The following is a 21,645-nucleotide window of genomic DNA, read 5'->3' on the forward strand; positions in this document are numbered from 1 at the left end:
GCTTTTAATGAGATTTTGTTTTGCACGTGACCACAAAACTATCGATTTTGCGGCTATTCTCTACTTGCATGTCCGGTTGATGTGTATTTTTTCATAACAATCTCGAAAAATTTATTTTCATTAACATAATAGATAAGGTGGTTATTCCCTTTACTACAGAAAATAAATTTCGTTCTTTTGTAGACTTATAGGACATTTTATTTCTTAAGTAATTGATACTTTCGAAGTTACTTCTTCTATTCTGCTTCAGGGCATCATCATCGTTTAGAAAAAGAAGATATCATTCGTCATTAATAAACGTACAACTTTTTCACGAAACATATTTTTCATCCATTCACCACGCGAAGAACATTTACTTATTATCATGCCAAATCTGTTAATCAAAACTGGAAAAAGAAACAACGTCATAATAGATAGAGATACTGAGGAGTATATTATTTTCTTCAGATTTTGTCTCTGTGGCAAGCGATCGAAAAACTATTGGAGTATAGACATCAGTTCCACCATCTTTTCATCGACTTTAAAGCCGCCTGGGGTAGTGGTTTCGGCTGTGTGCAGCCAATGTGAGGAGGAGGAGGAAACTGCCCTGCACTTTTTATGCAGCTGCCCGGCATCCTCAGATCTCAGACGAAGACACCTTGGCAAGGTTTTCTTCAATGAAGAATCTGCACACTCTCTACCTCTTGAGAATGTTCTCAGATTCGCTAAAGCCTGCGAACACCGTAGGCGGGAAGCCATTGAATAGGCAACTTACGGGGATAGTACAATGGGCCTAATAATGGCCTGAGTGCTCGGAGCTGCGGCTCCCCCCATTTAACTAAACTATCTAACTAACTTAAAGCCGCCTAAGACGGCTTTACACGGCCATAAGATGATAAGGTGCGAGGCCAGATAAAAGCAGCAGGATTACTCTCGTGACCATTCAACACCACCAACGGTTTAAAACAAGGGAATGCCCTATCATACGTCCTCTTGAACGTGGCCCTGGACGAAGTGATTCCCGATGCTGATGTAAATGCGAGAGGCACCATCCTCCTCAAGTCCACCGAACTACTGACCTACGCTGATGATATTGACATTATGGGAAGAACAACCCGAGATGTACAGTCAACCTTTATCCAGATCAAGCAGGCGGCGTGAGATCTTGGGCTGCACATAATTGAAGGGAAGACGAAGTACATGGTGGCAACGTCAATGTCAAAACCGAAAGAACAAAGAACATCGAATCCCACTGGTCAAACGAAATATGGATAGGAGGCTGCAACTTTGAGACCGGTGAAAATTTCTCCTATATAGGGTCGAAAATCACAACCGAAAACAGCTATGACGATGAAATGCGCGCATCGTTGTTGGCAGCCAACACAGCCTATTTCAGTTTATAAGAACTGTTTTGCTCGAAGCGTCCTAACATAGGGTCAAAGCTCTTACTGTATAAGACTATAATCTTGCTAGTTCTTATGTATTCCTGGGAAACCTGGGTTCTTAGTAAGAAAAACTGTGAACTCTTAATTCACAAAATTTTATCCAGTGTTTTGTACCTCGAAACCATTTCGCAGACTGTACAAGTTTTGTGGACTATATTATTGTACCATACCTCTCGATGCCAATTTTAATTTGACTAGTATAAATGGGAATTTTTCTAATGATTTTTCTGAGTATGAAATATTTTCCAAACGTTTTTCTTTTTACTTTTCTACATAGTCTCTATTTTTCTTAACATTTTGCAAGTTTTCTGCTTCCGGCGTCATAAGAAGTTGAAGGATAAGTTGTTATCCAATTGAGGACAATACAAACTTTTAAGCTAATCGTACATGCGGATCTTGGAGAGAATTTTGGCTCTCAATTGTACTCGTAAACGTGTTAAAATTTCTTCACTTCTTCCCGCATCGAAAACTTTCTTATAATTCGTTGCGCAACAGAAGTAGGAACCCTGTACGCATTCATTGCTCTAATATAGACTGAAGAAAAATTATATTGGTAGTGGGTGCGAAAGTGAAAAGGAGAGACTCAGATGGACTTCGTGGAAAAAACACATAAGCTTCCAACTCTCCAATAACGCTCCTTTATATTTGACTAACTAAAATAGTTTCGGTGTATAATCACTTATCTTAACGGCAATATTATAAATACTTCTACATTTTCAAGGAATACGTTCCTTTCACAATAATAAGGATTCAAATTTCCGAATAACTTGAGAGCAGTATTCAACGATACTCAATATTTCCATATTATACGAATATTTAATTTAAGTCCAACTGGGGATAAGCGAAATAATGGTATAAAAGCGTGGTTTGCTATTCCATTGAAGTCAGTGCAAGTCAACCTCTCGAATTCAAAGCATTTCCATTACAAAGTAAAATCGCAAAATGGCATTCAAGGTTAGTATGTGACCAATGCCAAGCGAACAATACAATAATTGGAATATTCAAACGAATTTCAATTTAAGTGCGCAAAGACTGAGCGCCGGTCGAATACACCCTTTTTGGTTTCATACCGATATCAATTTAGATATTTCCTGACGATTTTCATATTTTATAAATATTAATTTATAATAATTCTCTAATTTCAGTTTGTAATTGCTCTCGCCTTCGTTGCTGTCGCCAATGCAGGACTTTTGCCAGCCGCTCAAGTATACAGTGCTGCTCCAGTAGTCGCCGCTGCTGCTCCAGTCTTGTCCAAAGCCGTAGATGAATACGATCCACATCCACAATACAATTATGCTTACGATGTTCAAGATGCTTTAACTGGAGACTCAAAGAGCCAAATTGAATCTCGTGATGGAGATGTTGTCCGTGGACAATACTCCCTAATCGATGCCGATGGACACAAGAGAATTGTTGACTACACTGCTGACCCAATCAACGGATTCAACGCTGTTGTTCAACGCCAACCATTGGGAGCTGCTGTTGTTGCTAAGGCTGTTGCTCCAGTTGTTGCCAAAGCCGTTGCTCCAGTAGCATACAGTGCTCCCCTTGTGGTCAAAGCTGTCGCCCCAGTAGCTTACAGTGCTCCTCTCGTCGCCAAGGCCATTGCCCCAGTAGCATACAGTGCTCCTGTTGTCGCCAAGGCTGTAGCTCCAGTTGCTTATGCTGCTGCCCCAGTTGCTGCCTACCCAGGACACGCTATCGTTAAGACCTCATTCTCTTCTCCAATTGTTTCTTATGCTCATTAAGAAAAAGATTCTAATTGACCATGATATTATAAATTATGGATCTCCTTTATAAGGAATTTCCAATATTTTATTAAATAAAATCTGTTTTGCAAATATATGTCGTCTTGTATTATTCATGTATATTACTGAGGTACTTACTGGTAATGCAACTAATATTAAGGCAAAATTCTAACTAATTATTCCTATATTTAGCAAAATTATTAGAAAACTGTTTTCATATCATGTTGTTTGTAAGCCAGAGTGTCGCGAATATGGCATGTTATTAGAAGGCTTTTAATTTAGGAAGAATTTATTTAAACTCCAGCAGCTAATGAAAAAAAGGCAGCTACCAAGAGGGCAAACAAGTCAATAACTGCAAACTGGCCGCTTCAGAAATCGCATGCCAGTTACATTGGTAAGAAGCTTTAAATGTATATATAATAAAATATTAATATCCTACTGTTATTTCTAGATAATAGAGTGAAGTATTATTAAGTTTATTTGAAAAGATATCGGTATTTTCGGATGTGTGTGGCAGAGAGGTAGATATACGGACGGACACACAAGCTGGCAGACAGGCGGGCTTATAGACAAATAGACCGATAGTGAACCAATTTTAATAAGCTTTTTCAGACAAATCAAGTCTAAGACAAAACCTTAAAAATGTATCCAATCTGCGACGTTCTTAGGGTAGGGAGAGTCTCGTTTGAGAAAGTTTCTGTTCCTTCCTGCATCAATTGTCCCTTAACCAAAGACTAATAAGATTTTTGAGCAAAATCTACATTGAAAATAATTTGATACCAAAAAAATTTTAGTATCAAATTTTAAATAATAAATACATTATTTAAATAAATTATTTAAATATTAAACTTTCCTCTAAATATTCTCTTTGAAGAAATCGACGCAGGAGTTTCTACCTTTGTTGTTTCTGAGGCACCTGTGCGATGCTTGAGTTCTGTTTGTTACAAGTAAACTTCTATCTGCAGGGCTGTTCAACTTCTAGCCGCGAGATGCCATAAAATCAATAACCGATTGCCGTGAAATGTGTTCACCCACAAGATTCCATGATTGAATAGTATAAAAGAAAAAACGAAGGGGAAACACTGCGTTGAACGAGAAATTTATTTTAAATTTTTTCGGAAAAAATACCAAAAAACTCGCTTTTTGTTTCCAGTTTCTAAAATTTCTCACTCATAACGAACATCCTCCTCCCGTAATGGACAAGAAACCCGTCCTCAAGTCAGTTGACCTGCCGGTTCATCCTCGCTCCGCTGCCCAATATCTCGATAATATTTCGGCCCAGACCTTAAATTCCAAGATTCCTTGTCAGTTGGGACAATAATAGAAATTGCCCTTAATTTTTCTATAATTTTTATTTTGGCACCCTGTCTTGAATCAGTCTCATTACAAAACTAAAATCCTTGCTGTCATTTGCATTCGCATCCACTCCGCTCCAGATGAAAAAAAGTTGGAAATGCATTTGATAACATGCAGCATGAGCAAGTCTAAGTTAAAGCAAAAGGTAAATGATCGTTTGTGGAATATTGCTAGATTGCTATATTAAAATTTGGAAATACTCAGACCGATTTTAGGGTTTTGGGTTGAAGTAAAAAGGTTTTTTTTGTCCATAAGTGAGTGTCAGGATGAGAATTAGGAAATTGGAAGGAGTTTATTGGGGAAGCTAAGGGGTGCTAAAAAGTGAACAAAAAAAAAGCAGAATATAAGCAAATGCATTTCCTCAACAGCTTGTGACCGAAGAAACCAAACGAAATGTTACGCACGCTACAAAGCTGCGTATACTACACTAATTCCGAAGGTCTTTTTAAACACTTCGAAAGAGGTCCGATAGATCAGTGTGCCTTCATAACAACTTCGAGAAATCATTTTCACGTTAGTGAACATAAGTTGGTTACTCTCTTTACAAGAGAAAACAAATTTCTCCTATGGATTTCTAGGATATTGAAATACTCCGCTTCACCGCGTCATCATCGCAACGTTTACAAAAAGAAGATACCCTTCGTCATTATTAAATCACAAATTTGCCTAGCGTATCTTTTAGTTAAACATATTTTTCATATACTTCCTACGCGAGAAATATTTACTTGCTAGCATGCCAAACCTGAAAGGGAAGAAGCAGGAAGAAACCTCGAGAAACTCAACCGGGCACGCAAGAACATTGATTTCACCATGGAAATCGAAAAGAAAGGGGAGATACCGTTCCTAGACTTAAAATTAATCCGGAAAAGAGGGGATTTTGAATTCGACATCTATAGGAAATCGACCCAGATATAACGAATTTCCACCATAAAATGGCGGCATATAACTTTATGATTCACAGGATGGTGATGGTCGCAATACCGCTCAATGAGGCGAGAAAAAATAAAGAAATGAATTACATCCTGGGAACAGTCAAGAAAAACGAATACAACAAGGAACTTGATTGAAAATAGGATCAAAATTGCAAATATATGCAGGAATATTTTGAATTCTCAGCTTTGGAGGAATGAAAAAAGTTCATCACCTTTATACCCCGAGCGCCGAGATTCCAGTATTCCGACTTGTCTCAAACTGCGGACAGTTATTCTCAAGATTCGCTTGCCCGTTTTTAGTAAATTTTGTTGGGTTTTCTTTATTAAGGTGCCTGACATGACAATTTTCCAGAATATCACTAAAAACTAAAACTTTAACAAGTAAAAAAGCGCAAAAAATTTTGATAGTTTCGACTTTTTTTCAAGCATTTGACATTTTTCATATTTTATTTTGATTTTTTAGAAAAGGTAATAAACTGTCATGTAAGAAACCTCCCTTATTAAGATGGACTTTGTTTTTTTTGATTGGATGTGTCATTTCTGAGTTGAACTGTCCGCAATAGGGGCGATGCATTTTTTGAGGGCCTAACTCTATAATTTTTTGAAAAATGATAAAAGGAAAAAATAAATTTTAAGCCTTTTGAAAGCTAAAATAATGATTAGTAAAAAGCTGCATTACGATATGTTATAAAATAACCGAGAAAAACAGAATTGAATTTTGTTCAATTTTCACGATAGTAGTACCTAAATCGAAAGTAAAACTGCATTAGATGAATGTTAAGCAACAGGGCACTTTCGGTGCCATTCCTGCTATGGAGTTTAACACACCTTTTCAGCTAAAATGGCTCAAAACCAACCGACAACCAACCAACAAAATTTTATCCCCCATTTCGCACACTGTTTAAATTCTTTGGACTGTGCTGTTTTACAATACCTTTCGATACCAATTTTGATTTTACGAGGGTGAGTTAAATATAAACGGGAACTTATTAATGATGTCTCTGAGTATGAAAAAGTTTCATTTGAATTTTTCTATATAGTTTGCTTGTTTTCCCAGCGTTTTGGAAGATTCCTGCTTCCGTCGTCATAAAAAGTTGAAGGTGTTTACCAATTGCAGCAAAGAGTTCAAGTTCAATCGCGTTTTGGCCTTGGTGTAGTCTCGTGTCTTAGTTGCCATTCTTTTCTCACTTGTTTTGATTCAGGCGTATAGTGGTGAACCCAAGTCTCATCACAGGTGACTATACCACTGAGAAAAGAGCCATTTCGTCGATGGGAAGGTACTAGTCTTCGTCCGAAAGCTCCTTTGCTGCAAGGATCTTTTCGTTCAAGACGGAAGTCTCAGGACGCTAATCGTGATTCTCATTTTTCACCATTTCAGGGAAACTTTTATGCCGCTTGTACATGCCGGTTTTGAAGAAAGTTTCAGAATCGCGCCGAGGCTCGAAGTTCGTGTGAAAGTAGCCACAACCCCATGAAGCCCCCACTAGGCCAACCGCAGAAATAGAGTTAAACGCACATATAACAGGAATTCTCCTGAGGTATGTTCATTCAAGGGCTATCCTGGTTTCCATGGTACCAGTATACCTGGTAACGTTTCGTGACCTATTGCTACTTCAGATGAGCTCCTTGCAGCTTCCAGTCTAATCGCCCGAATTAAGCCTTTGGACATTCGTCGCCCTGGTCACGACTATGGAGGTTCTCCTCGGCCACTTGATTTTGGTTCCGCCAACAGGGTTGCCGCCCCGTATTCCTTACTGAGCACCGGAGAGGAAGGACAGATCAATCTAAGGTGCTGGTGAAAACACAAAAGCAGTAGCCTAATGATGTTCTTTTCCAGTCCTTAATGATACGTCCCCATCTCGCTTCTTGACTTCATATAAAATAGATTGAATTTTCACTAATATCTCTTTGTAGTTTGAAATGTTTTGTTACCTATTTTATGGTGCAAAGGAACCTATCTAACGTTTTTTTCATCAATGCAAATTACGTTGATTCTTGGGTGGGAACATGACAGAAATCCAGCACTTAATCAGCCGACGATTTCCATTTGCCGCTTTTGCAGCCGATGTTGTTTATTTAGCACTTGTCGAGCAGCAAAGTACTCTATTTTTTTAACTCCCCTGATTTTATCTTCCAGTTATTAGTTATATATGATCAGAACTTTAATACAGATCTGCAGTCAAGTACAAAGGCTGAGTTATCCGGAAAATTTGGTGAAAATATGTTGTTTAAGCTCTTATTTCAAGGCCTGTGAAAGGCAGCGAAATTAGCCCTTACAAGTACACTAGCTCTTTTAGGTTGTTGGCATGGGTCTGCCTCAGCGATTAATCATAGTCAAACCGAATGGTGGTATGGCGCCCAGCTTCAGATGAAAAAAACGTTATAGAAATGGTACTAGCAGTAAAAGTTTATTTGAGCTCCAAACTCCGTTTCTAGTTTACCGGATGGAGGTGACATGTGCCTATCAGCTTGTTATTAGCTAAACCCACGTTCGTTTAGCTTCAGCTTCTGGTTTTATTTGTTACACATCTTTTCCCTAAACGACCAGATCTTTTTTGCCTCATACCTCCCCTATCATGTCTTCGACCTGGTAGAGAAGATATGTGTGTCCTTATGTTCGTCGTAGGTGCATCATTGTAACTTGTTCTATCCTATTCTAACGTTTTCGTTTATTTTGGAATGTTTAGGAAAAGGACGCCTTTTTATAAACTCTTGGAATACGGATTTTTGCGGCTACAGGCAGAAAGGCTATTTTTTGTCCGAGCTTGTACTTCAAATTTCCTTCCATCGCAGCTTTTAGGGTGATATTTTGCCTTTATTAAAGTCGTGCATTACCTAAATTAGAAAATTTTCGATTTGATACTTACGTAGGCTTATATAGCCCTTTCTTGCAGCTTTTGGTATGCCTTTTAATTCTGAATTTTAAGTTTTTTCTGGGTCTAGTCTAGTCACTTCTTTTCTATTTAGATTCTTTGCCACGAGGGATATCCCTTATGTTTCTTTCTTACACCTCCTAATCAACATGAAATTTGGGAATTTTCATTAAATATGAATTAGAGGTGCTGAGGAAGACCAGGCAATTTATAGGCCACATCTCCTTTTGACTAAATGCAGACTGAAGTTTTGGATGGAGATGCGATTCTTCGTGGATCCTCCATCCGATGATCTAAATATTTAGGATTTGAGTTTTCCGACTCCTCGAACAGCGATTTTTTTATTTTGACTTCTGTCAATTCACGGTTTTGTTCGATAAATATGAACTTAAGATTCAATGTACCCTTGTGCAAGCTCTCAAATGCATCCGGTTTGAAAACACGTGAATTTTTAAATATGACATGTGAGGACCTGCGATGATTGATGGAGCTATGCACTAACTTTCCCCCATCTTCCGCGCCTCGCAATTTTGGGGGATTTATATTTAGCCTTTTTCTAGAGTAATAAGAAACTCATTTAGGTTAGATAGGCGCTGAACAATCTTCCTTCAGTGCACAAAATCAATTCCCGTATTATAATCCATAGTGGTGGGTTGACAGTATCGAACTATACATTAACGTGAACCAATACATTTGGTAACACGCGCAAACGAGAATTCGTTCGCCGATGAACATCGAAGTCGATTGTAAGAGACCAAAATGCCGGCCGAAACAACGATGGCTTGGGGATTTGAAGGGCCTCGTGGCTAAAGGGGGATAATATTGGGTGTGAGTGCGGAAGTGTAGTAGAGCACTCAGATTGAATTCGTGGAAAAAAGCAGAGTCTTCAACGCGTCTACCTCAACAACCCTTGATAACCAAAGTCCGGTTTATACTTGACTAGTTGAAAAAGTTTCGGTGATAATCACTAATTTTAAGGTCAATGTTACAACCTTTCCTTCTACTTATTTTCATTAATTTATCATTCCATCATTATTCTCAAATAATTATACAAAAAAATACATCCCAGGCCAGAATAAATATTCTTTGATTTCAGGGAATACCTTTTTAATGCAAGAATAGGGATTAAATCTTCCTAATAGCTTTGGAGGAGTATTCAAAGTTACTCTCTAATTCCATATTGAGTGAATATTTAATTTAGGTCCAACTGGGGATAAGCGAAATAATCGTATAAAAGCGTGGTTTGATGTTCAATTGAAGTCAGTGCAAGTCAACCTCTCAAATTCAAAGCGTATCCACTACAAAGTAAAATTGCAAAATGGCATTCAAGGTTAGTATGTGACCAATGCCAAGCGAACTATACAATAATTCGAATATTCAAATGACACAAAGTGTGCAAAGACAGAGAGCCGATCGAATTCACCCTTTTTGGTTTCATACCAATATCAATTTAGATATTTGCTGACGATTTTCATATTTTATAAATATTAATTTATTATAATTTTCTAATTTCAGTTTGTAATTGCTCTCGCCTTCGTTGCTGTCGCCAATGCAGGACTTTTGCCAGCCGCCCAAGTATACAGCGCTGCTCCAGTAGTCGCCGCTGCTGCTCCAGTCTTGGCCAAAGCCGTCGATGAATATGATCCACATCCACAATACAATTATGCTTACGATGTCCAAGATGCTTTAACTGGAGATTCAAAGAGCCAAATCGAATCTCGTGATGGAGATGTTGTCCGCGGTCAATATTCCTTGATCGATGCCGATGGACACAAGAGAATTGTTGACTACACTGCTGACCCAATCAACGGATTCAACGCTGTTGTTCAACGCCAACCATTGGGAGCTGCTGTTGTTGCTAAGGCTGTTGCTCCAGTTGTTGCCAAAGTCGTTGCTCCAGTAGCATACAGTGCTCCCCTTGTCGCTAAAGCTGTCGCCCCAGTAGCTTACAGTGCTCCTCTCGTCGCCAAGGCCGTTGCCCCAGTAGCATACAGTGCTCCTGTTGTTGCCAAGGCTGTAGCTCGAGTTGCTTATGCTGCTGCCCCAGTTGCTGCCTACCCAGGACATGCTATCGTTAAGACCTCATTCTCTTCTCCAATTGTTTCTTATGCTCATTAAGAAAAAGATTCTTATTGACCGTGATATTATAAATTATGGATCTCCTTTATAAGGAATTTCCAATATTTTATTAAATAAAACCTGTTTTGCAAATATATGTCGTCTTGTATCATTTCATCATAGATACTACTGTGAGAAAACATGCATATTATGGCAGCTAGAACAATATTAACATAATTAAATTAAATATAGATTTTGCTAATTCATATTTGTTTCAGAAAATTATTAGAAAAGTGGCAATGAAACAAAGTAATGCGTTTTTCAAATGAAGTTATTTTAAAGAAACAGAATGCAAAGTGAATTTCAATTAAGTAATCCATTTTTCAACGGGAAAATGTGTTAGAATTTTTATGTGAATTTTTAATGTTCGCTACCAGGGGTACTATTACTTTGCGTGAGGTAAATGAAGGGTAGTCTTTCAAAATTAATTATAAAAATAGGTTTATACGAATTGGGGTCTCTATCCCGTAAAGTACCTGCCTTAGAGCACATTACAAATATTTTTAATTTTCTAAAATTTACCCAGTTGGACGGACTGCTACAATATGGAATTAGACGTTAGCAAGAAATATATAATAACATGTTTTTGAGAACACAACTCCAAATCCAGTAACGATATTTCAGATTTTTTCCAAAAACGGAATCAAAGTGAATACTTGAAAGTTGACCGTAGCATTTGTCAAACTTACATTTTTCGAAAAAATACTATAATGCTTACTAGGAGGTCATATTTTCATGTTATTATAATATTACTACCAATATGGCTCCAAACCGATTGGGAACGTCAGAATTTTTTTCTGAAAAAAGGGCTTTTTAAAAAGTGACCCCAATTTGATTTTACTGAGTTCGTTTTTTCAAAAGTGGCTATAGGTTGAATAAAAAATTTTTTTTTCCTAATTTACACTTAAAATTTCAACTTAATGGAATAAAAATGAAAAGTTTAGCATTTTGTCTAATTCGAGAAATTTGATTAAATTGCAGCATATAATTGCTTGTCTAAATGCTACTTATAATTGATGTAACTATAAAAGTATAAAAATCACAACTTGCCACTCTTGGGTGCACTGAAAATACTTATAGTTCCACTCTACAGCTATGTTCAGATAATCATCTTTTAGGACTACCTGGAACGGTTTCCCCCTTAAGCCATTAACTTTTAGGCCGAACTGGGTGGGATGGGGTTGGTCTGTCAGTTTTGACTATTCAGGCTCCGGTGATCCAAAGAAAAATGATCCAGTTAACCGCCCAGACATGTTTGTGAAGGATATACGTGGGGATTTCTAGTTTCTTAAGGATGTGAACGAGAATTTTATGGGCATTTTAATCGCCGGTGAATATTTTTGATAAATGCTCACACGAAAAAATATCTTAAATTCTCGTCTTAACGCCTTCCACGTCCAGAATTGAACTAACGACGTTGCGGCTTGCCTGTAGCTGCATGGTGCTTTCAGTTAAACTGGTCGCCGGGGCTCTTTCAGCGTAACTGGCAGGCCGAACTAAACGCGGATGGCGGGCCTTATAAGCAAATTTGTATGCTAGCCTTGGATAGTTTAGCGAGTGTTTATAATATAATAACGGTTGAGAAAGTTTTAAGTTAAGCCTTTTTAATTCGATCCAGGCCTACCTATTCTAGAATCTAGATTTTTTAAATATGGCTCCTAACTTGTACTTTCTATTTCAGTAAAGATAGTGCTTGCATAGAAGCATTTAGCAGAAAATATTTCTAGACAATTTAGTGTTAATTTAGAAACTGCCAATTGAATTGAGGGTTGAAAGGAACAACGTGGTAAAGGATCCTAAAAAAAATACTCTTGGGTTTATCAGAAATGCTAGAGAACCTTTAAGCCCTGCATTTGTGAGTCACACAAACTGTAATATCCTCTGATGTGAAAATACGTCCATCTAAAACACCACTTACTACACCTGAACACAGTTTGATGACATTCGTTATATTTTATTTCTGAATTACGAACAATTGGTTCGTGCTACTACCTACCTGAATCTGTTACAGTTGACAGTTTAATATTCCACGCCGCATATTCACAGGTGCTTGAGATGAGTGAATTTAAATGTGAAAACCAGATCAAGCTTATTTCCGACCTTTTAATAGCAATACTTTCATTCAACTTTTTTATAAATTTTCACTGTTCGATTGACACTACAGAATCTCGCTAACACTGAAAGTTCTAAGCACGAGGATTATAAAAGTGCTCCATACATGGATAACCTTTTTTCGAAACAAAAATACGGACACAATGATTGAGCAGGAAATTAGACGTCAACAGCTCTGAAAAAATCAAGAACACCAAGAGAATGAACAGTGTTTTATTACATACTGCTAGATACCTTTTGTCACAGGAAAATTAATATCCTGATGAAACTTTACGGCTACCCAAATGTCAACAACGCCTCGGATGGGGACTGACCTCACCCCGAAGACTTTGGGCTATCGAAAAGCAACCATGATTGGTTTCTGGAATGTGTGCACACTCCTCGATAGCGGTAGTGAGAATCCTCAGAATGCTCACTATCTCCAATTTGAGCGGGAATTCAAACGATATACATAAGTTGAACATTCTGTGGCTAAGCGAAGTGAGATGGTGGGACCCTGGAGAGTGCTTTCCTCACTGTTGCAATAATGTGCTCTTGTATCTGGAAAACGCGAATCCGGACAAATTTCCGAATGCAAGATTGGGGTCCTGGTTAAAGAGCATCACTATTGCACAATACTTTGCATTAACGGAGACTTACGATACAGTGAAGAGAAGTATGCTTTTCACGAGCAATTGCACACAGTTCAATTAGGGCTTCCTAAAAGTGACATTGTGATGGTGATGCGTCATCTGAATACCAAAATTAGCTCTGACAACACCTTGCTCGGACATGTGATGAGGAAGCACGGTCTTGGCGACCGTAACAATAGTAGGTTCGTGGATTTCTTCAACTTCCACCGCCTCGTCATTGGTGGCACATTGTTCGAGCACAAGGCCTGCCATAAGTTTTGTTGAGTTTTAACTGACCGCACCGTATGACCAATCAGGAGCAGTCTCCTGGGTATGTGTAACAAGAGAGGCGCTGACATCGGTCTTGAAAGGGATCATCATCTGATGGCTGTTTACGTTCGTTTGCGGTTGCACAGGTCGTCGGGATGCGGTCGAATTCCGATACCGGGTGACATTCCGAGAAGTTTAGCGTAGTATACGCCGTGACAAGAGAGAATTTGCAATTGCGCTGCTCAGGGAAGCAGATCGCAATGATTTCAGAAGTGTATACTGCATCTGAAAGACATTGCTTTTCATTGCAAATCTTTGATCGCATCCACGAAGACGAGCAACTGAAGAGGTGGAGAAAACACTTCACCATGGTTTTGGACCCCACCACATCCGGTGGGGTTCCTCCTTTTATAGATGAAAATGCTAATTACCGTAATATGCAAATGCGAACTATCTTCCATCAACCGTCATTTCAGTCGTCCTCGGTCTCAACGTAGAGCTATTTGTCGCTGCACCTGCCACGGTAAAATCTTGGAGGATTTTGAGTTTCAAAATGGAGCCTGCCAGGGTTGTATTCTGTCACCGCTATTTTTTCTTTTTGCTGTCTGCGACGTTCTTCATACTGCCTTGTTATTTGTTTGCTCTCCCACTGGGCCATGGACCTTGGCCAAATGGTTAATCGAAAGAGCATCGAAGGCGTCGATCAATTTATTATATATATCTAGAAAGCGTGTTTCTTCCGACGGTGGCATCGAACTGGATGTTGCCCGGTATATTAACAGCGCTAGATCCCTTTCGCTGTCCTGCCAAAAATCTAGAAATGAAGTTATATCAACACCACCATATCAAGCTGAGACTGTTCTGTATTAATGTTTATTCTGTGTCGCTAAATGCGAGTAGCATAAGGGGGTGAATTCCACTGTTACGTGTCATGTCATTTGAGTACGTTGACCTGATACTATCTCAATTGAAGAATTGGACCGGCGCACAGGCCTGGCATTATGGACACTGTGATCTTAAAGCGAAAGTGGTAGTGGGTAGGTCACACATTAAAGAAGAGCGACCATGCAGTGCAATCTACTCTTTTAAGATGTCGGACGGGTGGGTCGCCCGAAAGCCTGAATGACAAAACTCTTCACGAGTTGTGTAGATGTTGTATAACAGTCAAATTTGCCTCTGACGCCGGAGAAAGGAAGGGCAAGGAAATTTTGATTGATAGAGCGCTGAATTCAAACGGGGAGCTTGAGAGAAGGCAGCCGCGTTTTGTTGTTCAGGGATTCTTTTCTGGTATGTCTTGTTCCCTTTCTCAGTAATTACAATTGTTGTTCTTGATTAAAAACCGATCTGCTCTTTTTGTTCATAAACACAAGACAACCTGAAAGTTCAACACCGAAAATAATGGCATGTCTCAGAAAATGTTGCACCAGTTGCTAGAACGGAATCGATTGGATTGCCGATTTAATTTGGTACAAAATCTAAGAGATAGAATTAATAAGGATTGAAGTCTAATCGGTCCCCTTGATGAGAAGGTTTACCTGAAGACATCCAAAAATTTCAAAGAGGTATTATCATATAAATATTGTGACACCTGAGCGTGATACAGAGTTAAAGAAGAAATCTATGTGTTTGGGGGGACAACAGAGTGTGTTTACTGAAGGAATGTAACACAGCTTTAAACATGCTAACATGGTATCAGAGGCTAATCGAAACCATAGGATGGTGTTACGCCAGGCTGGCTGCTTTTAAGGAGGAGGTTGGATAGCTGTGTGCGTTGATGATATTCAAATTTCTTCTAGGAATGAGAGACCTATTTCTGAGTTCGGTCAATTTTTGCCTCGAGTGATCTGGGACCGGCGAAATACTTTTTGGGTATTGAAGTGAGTATTCATCACCATAAGATATTAAGTACGATGGAATTGGAATATTTGATTTTGTGAGATTATGTACGATGAGCCGTTCTTAAGTGCGTTTCTTCGGTCTGCGAACTCAGATATGCATCGCTGTTAACGTCTTTATAGTTTGTTTCTGCGCTGCAGTCAGAAGATAATTTTCATGATACAGAGAATTAGCTTATTTTAAATTTTTTGAATAATGAGAATAAGGTTTCATTTTCAAGTATGTTTTGGTGTAAGGACGTAGTAGTTGCAACGCACAGTATGAATTAGGTTAGGCACAAGCTCCTGCATGAAAGTGAAAAAATGCTCCTAATCCGATATTCCGGCGGTCAAATTATACAAATACGTTAATCCAGTCAAAGTCTTAATTTAAATGCTACAGAATATTTACGAACATAGCATTGATTTGTATCTATTTCACAATATTTCAAAATATTCGAAATCTCATCCACTCCAGCAATGATAATACACACCTGTATCTAAGTTTACAATGAAACCATGTTGAATCCAATACGAAGCATTTGAACGCATTAGTAAGGATTCACTCCTTTGAATAGCTTTGATTGATCATATAAAGTATAATTCCATGCGGTTTATATATTTAATTTTTAACCGAGGACCAACGAAACAATCGTATAAAAGCGTGGTCTGTTTTACCACCAAAGTCAGTGCAAGTCAACCTCTCAAATCGACAACATATTCATTACAAAGTAAAATCGCAAAATGGCATTCAAGGTTAGTATGTGACCAAAGCCAAACGAACTATAAAATAATTGGAATTTTTAAGTGATACAATTTAAGCGGCTTTACAAAGAGCCTATTGAGTTTACCTATTTCGGTTTCATATCGAAATAAATTTACAGACGATGTTCACATTTTCTAATTATTAATTTATTATAATTTTCTAATTCCAGTTTGTAATTGCTTTCGCTTTCATTGCCGTCGCCAATGCAGGACTTTTGCCAGCTGCCCAAGTATACAGTGCTGCTCCAGTAGTCGCCGCTGCTGCTCCAGTCTTGGCCAAAGCCGTCGATGAATACGATCCACATCCACAATACAATTATGCTTACGATGTCCAAGATGCTTTAACTGGAGATTCAAAGAGCCAAATCGAATCTCGTGATGGAGATGTTGTCCGTGGTCAATATTCCTTGATCGACGCCGATGGACACAAGAGAATTGTTGACTACACTGCTGATCCAGTCAATGGATTCAACGCTGTTGTTCAACGTCAACCATTGGGAGCTGCTGTTGTTGCTAAGGCTGTTGCTCCAGTTGTTGCCAAAGCCGTTGCTCCATTAGCATACAGTGCTCCCCTTGTGGCCAAAGCTGTCGCCCCAGTAGCTTACAATGCTCCCCTTGTCGCCAAGGCCGTCGCCCCAGTAGCATACAGTGCTCCTTTGGTCGCCAAGGCTGTAGCTCCAGTTGCTTACGCTGCTGCCCCAGTTGCTGCTTACCCAGGACACGCTATCGTTAAGACCTCATTCTCCTCTCCAATTGTTTCTTATGCTCATTAAGAAAAGGACTATGATTGACCGTGATATTATAATTTATGGATCTCCTTTATAAGGAATTTCCAATATATTATTAAATAAAATCTTATTTTGCAAATATAAGTCGTCTTTGAATGGAACCGAGAGAAAACTAATGGATGTGGCCCAAATTGCGCGAATACAAAAGAGGAGCTAGACAGTGAGTTTAGCTTGTCAAATAAAGATCATTGAAATTTTCTAGAGGAAATGTTGTAATTAAATCTACGTTGAAGGGCAACGGTCCATAATAGATAAATGACCTAAAAGATTTGATCAATTATATTCGCCTTTGTTAAGATCGATATGCGAAGTGCCAGGGAAACATGGTGTGGCTTCTCATTTTTGAGATACTTCAAAAATATCCTGACATGTATGCTGGATGGGTTGTAGTTATGTTGTATCGCCGGTTGAAACTCTCTGTTTTCTCAGGTAAAGAAACCATAAGCTAAATGGTTCAGGTATGAAAGCTTTTGAGTATTTATTGTATAAAGAGATTTGAGTGCGCATTTGCCCTATTAGTACGTAGCACGTAATATATGCATATATTATGTGAAAATATTCATTTCCAAGTGATATTGACATTCAAAATTTTGCATTCGCACAGAAGCGACAGCTTTGACCTATTATAACTTTGTTAGAAAAAGTGCCGTTTTCACCAAATTTGGTAGGATCATGCTCTATGCTGTAGCATATATTACTGCATTTCGGGATTCTGGGATAGAATTCTTCAATCAATGATTAGAAATCACAGTGATGTACTATTATTAACTTTATTTGAACAGATATTGGTCGCCTAAGCACCGTATAGTGATAGACTTTTGATTTTTTTTCGATTTTGGCGTCGAGTAGTTTCTGAGAATGAGTCCGTTAAAGAAACGATGACTTTCAACCCCCTGCACTCCCTTCCTTTCCAACAAATGTCAAAACTAGGACCGGCTTCGAAAAGTACTAACCGATACTTTTCAGTTGATACCCCACATAACTATATTTGATGAAAAAAAAAATTGACACCCTCCTTTCCATGTATGGCGAATCCAAACCCCCCATCGTACACGAATGAAATGGTCCCGGGCGATAGCTGAAAGGTGGGCAGCTAATAAGTTTGACGAGGAGATTTGCGAAGAAGTTCTACAGGAAAATACAGCCCTTGAAGGAAGCGCAGAATATAAAGCTTTACAGATCGGAAACCAATCTGGAAACAGCAGTTACATGAAGAATACAAAAATGCTCGAAATAAATTACATGTGGCCGTAATAAAAAGTAAAAGCGAACATTTTAAGCGACTGTGTAAGGAAGCTGGCACGGACCCTTGGGTGGCGCCTATAAGACAATATTATCGAAAGTCAAAGACAAACGCTCCCCACCAATTTCTTGCCCTACTCTGCTTAATGGAATAGTAACGGATCTTTTCCCACGGAATGTGAGTATCGCTAATATTTCCACTGTCGAGATAGACACCGCCGAAGTTTCCATGGTAAGTGAAACGCACGTCCCCGAAGCTGCGGATAAAATTTTTGGAAATAAAGCACCTGACTTGGATATTATCCCCAATAAAGCTCTCAAGGCAGGAATGAAAATAGCTGAAATTATTTTTGCCGAGGCGTTCACCACATGCCTTAAACAAGTCGGAATACCGGAAGCTCGTGCTTCGGGTATAAAGGTTTTGTGTTCATCTTATGTGAGAAACTTCAACGCACATTTTTCTGTCCGTATATAGCTACAAATCCAACACAATCCTTCATATTTTTCCAAACTACGAGACATACGTACATATTACAGCCATAGATATCACGCTCACCCTAAACAAACAAACTGCCTATTTCCGAATACTGTACACATATATGCACGTATATAAATTGATCGTATCCATATTTCCGATTTACTTCTTATACACATCTATTTGAATTAGGCACTACCCGCAAAGTTCATTATTCATCTATTCATTCTATTCATCTATTATATACCTACATACACACATGTCTGGCTGACAAATAACTAAAAAACTAAAACAAAATAATTCTCTGCGACCCAATTCATAAGAACTCATTTCGTTGTGGTATTGACGAATTGATATGTGATGATGACGTCATGCAGGTTGTAGAGTGCACGAAATTCACAACAAATTGTAAAGTTTCACCCCCTATAACTTTGATAATAATAGTTGGATTTTTTTCAAACTTGACCGAGTTGTGCACCATGTTCTTCGTTATACGCATGACAAATTTTGTACTTCTGGGATGAACATAAGGGGGGGTGCCGGGTAAATTTCTAAAATGTGAAAATATACTATTATTAACTTTATTTGTGCAGATATCGGAACCGGATATATTTTGAGGCCTAGATTTCGCAGAGATGCACCACTGTGATTTTTTTCAGATTTTTCGGTTGGGTAGGTTCTGAGAACGAGACCTGTTACACTTTTTGTGGGTCATATTTTGAACCCTCACTCCCCTATGTTTCATCTAATATCAAATATTGAACCAGATTCGAAAAGTACTAATTGAGGCCTTTCATTTGATACCCTACATGGCTACATTCTGTGAAAAAAAAATTTGCACCCTCCATTCACATGTATGGGGAGCCCCCCCTTAAACTTAACACAAGATGGCGCCACTTACTGCATGTAAAGGGATCACCAGATTACATACTCTGACCAATTTTCGTGACAATCGGTCCAGTCGTTTCCGAATAAATCGGGTGTGACAGACAGACAGACAGACAGACAGACAGACAGACAGACAGACAGACAGACGGACAGACAGACACCGTCTCGATTCTAATAAGGTTTTGTTTCACACAAAACCTTAAAAAGGAGCATTTCCTACACAAGCAAAAATTGATACTGGTCCCCAAGCCAAACAAACCTCTGGGGGAAGCTTCATCCTACAGGCCGATATGCCTTTCAAATAGTACTGGAAAAATATTCGAACGAATAATCTATAACAGATTACTTCTAATTGCCGAAAACGACGGCGATCCACCCGAGAATCAGTTCACTTTTCGAAAGGGGAGGTCTACAACAGATGCAGCTGTCCTAGTAGCTAACACAGCTAAGACCGCATTTCACGAGGAAAAACGTTGTGCAGTGATCACACTCGATGTAAAGAACGCCTTCAATTCCGCCAGATGGAGTAAGATACTTGAGTCCCTAATCAACTTAGGCGTGGCGAAGTACCTGGTGCGTATTGTTGCCGACTTCCTAATCGATAGGGTTCTGTGCTGCGAATCAGAGGAAGGAATGAAATTATACCAAATGACATATAGAGTTCCACAAGGGTCTGTCCTAGGTCCACCCTTGTGGATTATTATGTATAATGGAGTATTGACACTAGACCTTCCTACTGGTGTGGCCTCCATTGATTTCACGGACGATGTTGGTGTGACGGTTGTTACACGCCTTCTCGAAGAAGTTAAGCTTTATGCAAATGAAGTAGTCCATGAGACTAAATCCTGGTTAGAGAATGTTGGTCTACAGCTCGCAGAGCATAAGACGGAAATAGTATTAACATCAAGCGGAGAAAGTGCACTTCCATGAAGATCGAAATTGGAACGCGAACAATTCATTCTACGCCTGCGGTTAAGTACTTAGGTGTAATGATTGACCAGAGGTTAAACTTCAGATTGCATGCGGAGGGTGCAGCAACCAAGGCATATAACATCGGAGCGCTGGCTGCGAGTATGCTACCAAATATAGGGGGCCCAAGGCAGAGCCGTTGACTGCTTATTTCAAAGGTGGTCAGTTCGATCCTACTGTATGCAAGCCCAGTATGGGTAGATGCATTGAAAAATATAGCTAATAAGGGAAAGGTTGGAGCTGCGTATCGCATAAGTATACTCCAAACATGTTGCACTTACAGAACAATATCCAATGAAACAGCTTGCGCGATAGCAGAAATGGTCCCGATTGAGATTCTGGCGAAAGAAAGATAGCGACTTTACGATCGAGCGTATCTCACCGGGGAATTTCCTGCCCGTCGGCGACAGTTCGCACGAACTGAAACTGTTGCTGGCAGGAGAAGTGGGATGAGTCAGAAAAAGGCCGCTGGACTCACAAAATCATATGGGATATCCGGAAATGGATCTTGCGACCCCACGGCGAGATAAGTGTCGACCTAACTTAATTCTTGACCGGGCACGGAGGCTATCAAGCATATCTGTATCGATTTGGGCGTGATTATTCGCCATATTGCCCAAAGTGCCCAAATATTGCACAGGATGTAGGACACGTTTTTTTTCCATTGCCCGAGATTCGAAGCCCAAAGGGCTGCATTGGAAGCTACAACCGGAAAGTATTTTACACCTGAAAATATAATGGAGCTTATGGTGAAAGCAAAGGGGATATGGGCCGAAGTCAAAAAGGTGATTGCAGCCATCGGAAACAAACTCAGGCAGGAAGAAGTCATTCGAAAGAATGAACGCGAGAGAAACACAAATGTCAGCACGATCGCAGAATAAATTCTGGTCCAGCCCCGCGACATAATACCAAATGGCAATCCCGCGGGGAGAGTGGAAGGAGAAGGAGGTGGTTTTAGTGGGTAAGAGTTCCATATAACCGTGTGGCAGGAGCCTGTGGTAGGTTTTGAAGCTTTCCACCTTCCATTGGCAAAAAAAATACAGACGATTTTAATAAGATTTTATTTTACACAAAATCTTAGAAAGGCCATTATTATAAGATGTGGAAGCGAAACTAAAACGTGCAACCAAGTTTCTTTGATTTAGTGGTTCTTATTATTTAAGAAAGGTGGATTAAAGTACAACTCCAAAGAGGAATTCT

The 21,645-nt window shown here is 39.2% G+C and overlaps 4 protein-coding genes across 5 annotated transcripts in view; 2 read left to right on the top strand and 2 right to left on the bottom strand.

Annotated features, from left to right (window-relative positions):
- The window catches only part of LOC119652753 (larval cuticle protein A2B-like), a 29,310-nt gene extending 23,496 nt beyond the window's left edge, over window positions 1–5,814 (bottom strand). Inside the window, exon 1 of the mRNA XM_038057053.1 lies at window positions 5,673–5,814. Coding sequence (XP_037912981.1) covers window positions 5,673–5,799 — 127 coding nt within the window. The 5' untranslated portion in view covers window positions 5,800–5,814. The remainder of the gene's footprint in view (window positions 1–5,672) is intronic.
- The window catches only part of LOC119652754 (larval cuticle protein A3A-like), an 89,737-nt gene that overhangs the window by 15,713 nt on the left and 52,379 nt on the right, over window positions 1–21,645 (bottom strand). The window lies entirely within an intron of this gene.
- LOC119652757 (larval cuticle protein A2B-like) lies at window positions 2,317–10,548 on the top strand. 2 transcript variants are annotated; one of them, XM_038057063.1, is made up of 3 exons: window positions 2,317–2,378; window positions 2,570–3,151; window positions 10,359–10,548. In XM_038057063.1, the coding sequence occupies exons 1-3, from the start codon at window positions 2,367–2,369 to the stop codon at window positions 10,449–10,451; spliced, it is 687 nt and encodes a 228-aa protein (XP_037912991.1). In that variant the 5' UTR covers window positions 2,317–2,366; the 3' UTR covers window positions 10,452–10,548. The 2 variants fall into 2 exon arrangements, with proteins under 2 accessions (XP_037912991.1, XP_037912992.1); XM_038057064.1 differs by lacking the exons at window positions 2,317–2,378; window positions 2,570–3,151 and adding an exon at window positions 9,545–9,663 and having other exon boundaries at window positions 9,849–10,548.
- LOC119652760 (larval cuticle protein A2B-like) lies at window positions 16,000–16,952 on the top strand. Its single transcript, XM_038057068.1, has 2 exons — window positions 16,000–16,074; window positions 16,254–16,952. Exons 1-2 carry the CDS (start codon window positions 16,063–16,065, stop codon window positions 16,854–16,856), a joined length of 615 nt encoding a protein of 204 aa, XP_037912996.1. The 5' UTR covers window positions 16,000–16,062; the 3' UTR covers window positions 16,857–16,952.

This window comes from Hermetia illucens, chromosome 3 (genome assembly GCF_905115235.1).
Source record: "Hermetia illucens chromosome 3, iHerIll2.2.curated.20191125, whole genome shotgun sequence".
Classification (NCBI taxonomy): Eukaryota; Metazoa; Arthropoda; class Insecta; order Diptera; family Stratiomyidae; genus Hermetia; species Hermetia illucens.